This window comes from Austrofundulus limnaeus, unplaced genomic scaffold, assembly GCF_001266775.1.
Source record: "Austrofundulus limnaeus strain Quisiro unplaced genomic scaffold, Austrofundulus_limnaeus-1.0 Scaffold82, whole genome shotgun sequence".
Classification (NCBI taxonomy): Eukaryota; Metazoa; Chordata; class Actinopteri; order Cyprinodontiformes; family Rivulidae; genus Austrofundulus; species Austrofundulus limnaeus.
In genome coordinates this window covers 1,697,887-1,700,474 of record NW_013952484.1, presented here as the reverse complement: position 1 = coordinate 1,700,474, position 2,588 = coordinate 1,697,887, and the positions used below count along the sequence as shown (strand labels likewise).

The window sequence follows — 2,588 nt, the reverse complement described above, 5'->3', positions numbered from 1 at the left end:
TTAAAATATATTTTAAACTTTTAGTTTAAAAATTATACATCCTACAGCATTTTTAGTCTTTATTTTACAGTTAAGATATATGTTTATTAAATAAAGTCTAATGTTACAACTAATCGAGCATTCCTTTTTAGAAACAGGTAATTCAGTCAGTTTGACAGATATTGAGCTTAAATTTGGTGTGGTAGTAGCTGAGCATCATTCCCAACACAAACCCTGAGATGCCACACTGTTTTCCTAACAGAAATATCATGCAACCCACTTTGTTCTTTGCTCCATTCAGGCTGTTAGCTCAACAATCTGATCATTCTTTTTCTCCAAACTGCATTTTATTAAAGCGTCATCTGCCACAGGTAAGATATTACCTCATTTAAAAAGTTTGAACCATCTCTGTAGGTGATTTTTATGCCCTTATTATAAAACCTCTTCCTGGAGACTCATCACAGGTTTTCAGTTTCATAAATCTTTTCTCAAAGCTCATCACAAAGTTTAACCTATTATTCAGACTTTTTCGTTTTTAAAACTCCCCTAACTGTCATCGGTTTTCAGAGAGTAATTTCCTAAGAATCCTCAAAGATTTTTTCCCCCCCCGTTTTTTTGTATGAGTCGCTCTGGTCTGTTACACGAGCCGGCCACCGCTCAGGCACATCAAAGCAGCTGACCTTGTGCCTGAAACACAACGAGGCCTTATTGCAGAGCCACGCTGGAGGAGGAGGAGCTGYGTGGGAGGGAGTCAAGTGGGAAGAGAATGTAAAATATGTGTACAGTTTGGATTCGGGTAGAACAATATAATGGGCAGGGGGTGTGTTGGTGCGTCAGGTTCACGCTCTGCACCTTTTGACCATTTAGACGTGTCATCAAAATGTTCGTATCTGCCTGTAATTTTGCGATGTTTTCACTGTATTGATTTTAGATGCTTTTAGCCGTGATTGCTGTAATCGCTCGCCCACTTGTCAGTGTTTGACCTTAACTCAAGTTGGTCCAATAAACAAACCCAAAAATGAACCTTGAGTGTTTTTAACGTTTTTTTTTACTGTTTGTTTTAAAACCACTAAGTCTGTTAATTTCCCCCCTGCAGATGAGCATGACGCAGTACAGAAGAAAACCTTCACCAAATGGATAAATTCACAGTTCTCCAAGGTATGTGAAAGTTATTTGCACCCATTTTCTCAAGGAACTGCTGCGATKAAATGTGACTATTCGAGGGCTATTTCAGTCAACACAAATTCCTCTTTATGGGTTTTTTATCCCTCTGCTAAACCCGAAAACACTTGGTTGCTTGTGGGCAGATTTCTTTTGTGTGTGGTCTTGTTTTTAGGCTTCATCATAGCAAGATTTATACCATCACATGAAATAAGGCTTTTGGCCTCTTGGTTTTTTTATGTTGTTTAACACTTTCTGATTCCCTCGAAACATCCTTCTAATGACACTTTGAAAACTTTTTTTTAGTCTGCRGTTTGTCGGTGAGTTAATATTTTATAGCTTGGTCCTGTTTTAGTTGGTTTATGTAGAAACTAACCTGCRGGTTGTGTTGTTTTTGTCTTCAGACAGGGAAAACGGCCATCAAAGATCTGTTTTCTGACCTGAGGGATGGGAAGAAGCTGCTGGAGCTGCTGGAGAGTCTCACTAATAATGTCCTGGTGAGTTAGTGCAAAAAAAAAATACACCCGCTTTTAATATTTATTCACAGTTTACGCAGAGAGTTCCTGACTTTTCCTCTATAGTGTATCATCTTTCCGGCACCTGCGGTTGTTTGAAATGCCAGCTGCCGCTTTGCCTATGGAAAGCACACAATTGTACACTCTCTCCGCTACCGGAATACTAATGCTATAATTGGGTGGTAATAAGTGGTTGAGGAATGTGAAGACTTAAAAGGGATTTGTAGTTGGCAGCGATTCATCCAGTCGTTCCTTGGCCTGTGGACACTGCTGATAGGGTAATGGCTGGGATGGGTGGGTGAGGTACAACAATGTGCTGAGTGATGGCACAGTTTTCCTTTGTGTCCCAGGGAATCACTGCGTTTTTACCTCYTGATTTGTTCGATACGTTTTTTTCTGAAAAGCTACAACTCGACTTCCTTCTTTGTTAGAGTTCTGTTGCCTCATTGTTGGCCTGAGAACAAGCCTTCAGCTGATCTCTGCTGCGTTTCCTCTTCCTCAGACCAAAGAGCGAGGCTCCACCAGAGTTCACTCCCTGAACAACGTCAATAAAGTCCTGCAGGTCCTGCATCAAAACAACGTGAGTACCCGCTCTTTCTTCAGCTGGTTTTAGCTTCTTGTCGGCTTCTTAACAGTCGTTGAATTAAAACATCGGTTTCTGAAAGTGTGAGAGTTGGGCTGCGGTGACATTTTAGAAACAAGAAAAAAAGGGAAGCATCATAACCTTTTATAGGTTTTCAGTTTTGCATTTTATTTTAGTAAATTCACAGGGCAAAATTTTTGAATGCAAAGAGCAATTACTTAATTTAAACCAGTAACCTCATTAAATACTGTATAGATGGCTTCATGTTTACTTTTACTACTGTTACATATTTCTTTGTTTGTTTACCATCAGTGTCTCTTTACTTGTTTTCTCTTTTTTGTGATCTATCC

The 2,588-nt window shown here is 39.5% G+C and overlaps 1 protein-coding gene across 1 annotated transcript in view; it reads left to right on the top strand.

Moving 5' to 3' along the window:
* Nucleotides 1-2,588, top strand: part of utrn (utrophin) — a gene marked incomplete in the record, with an annotated part of 237,438 nt that overhangs the window by 27,683 nt on the left and 207,167 nt on the right. Inside the window, 3 exon segments of the mRNA XM_014011589.1 lie at nucleotides 1,076-1,137; nucleotides 1,545-1,637; nucleotides 2,158-2,235. Of these exon segments, the coding sequence (XP_013867043.1) occupies nucleotides 1,076-1,137; nucleotides 1,545-1,637; nucleotides 2,158-2,235 (233 nt within the window).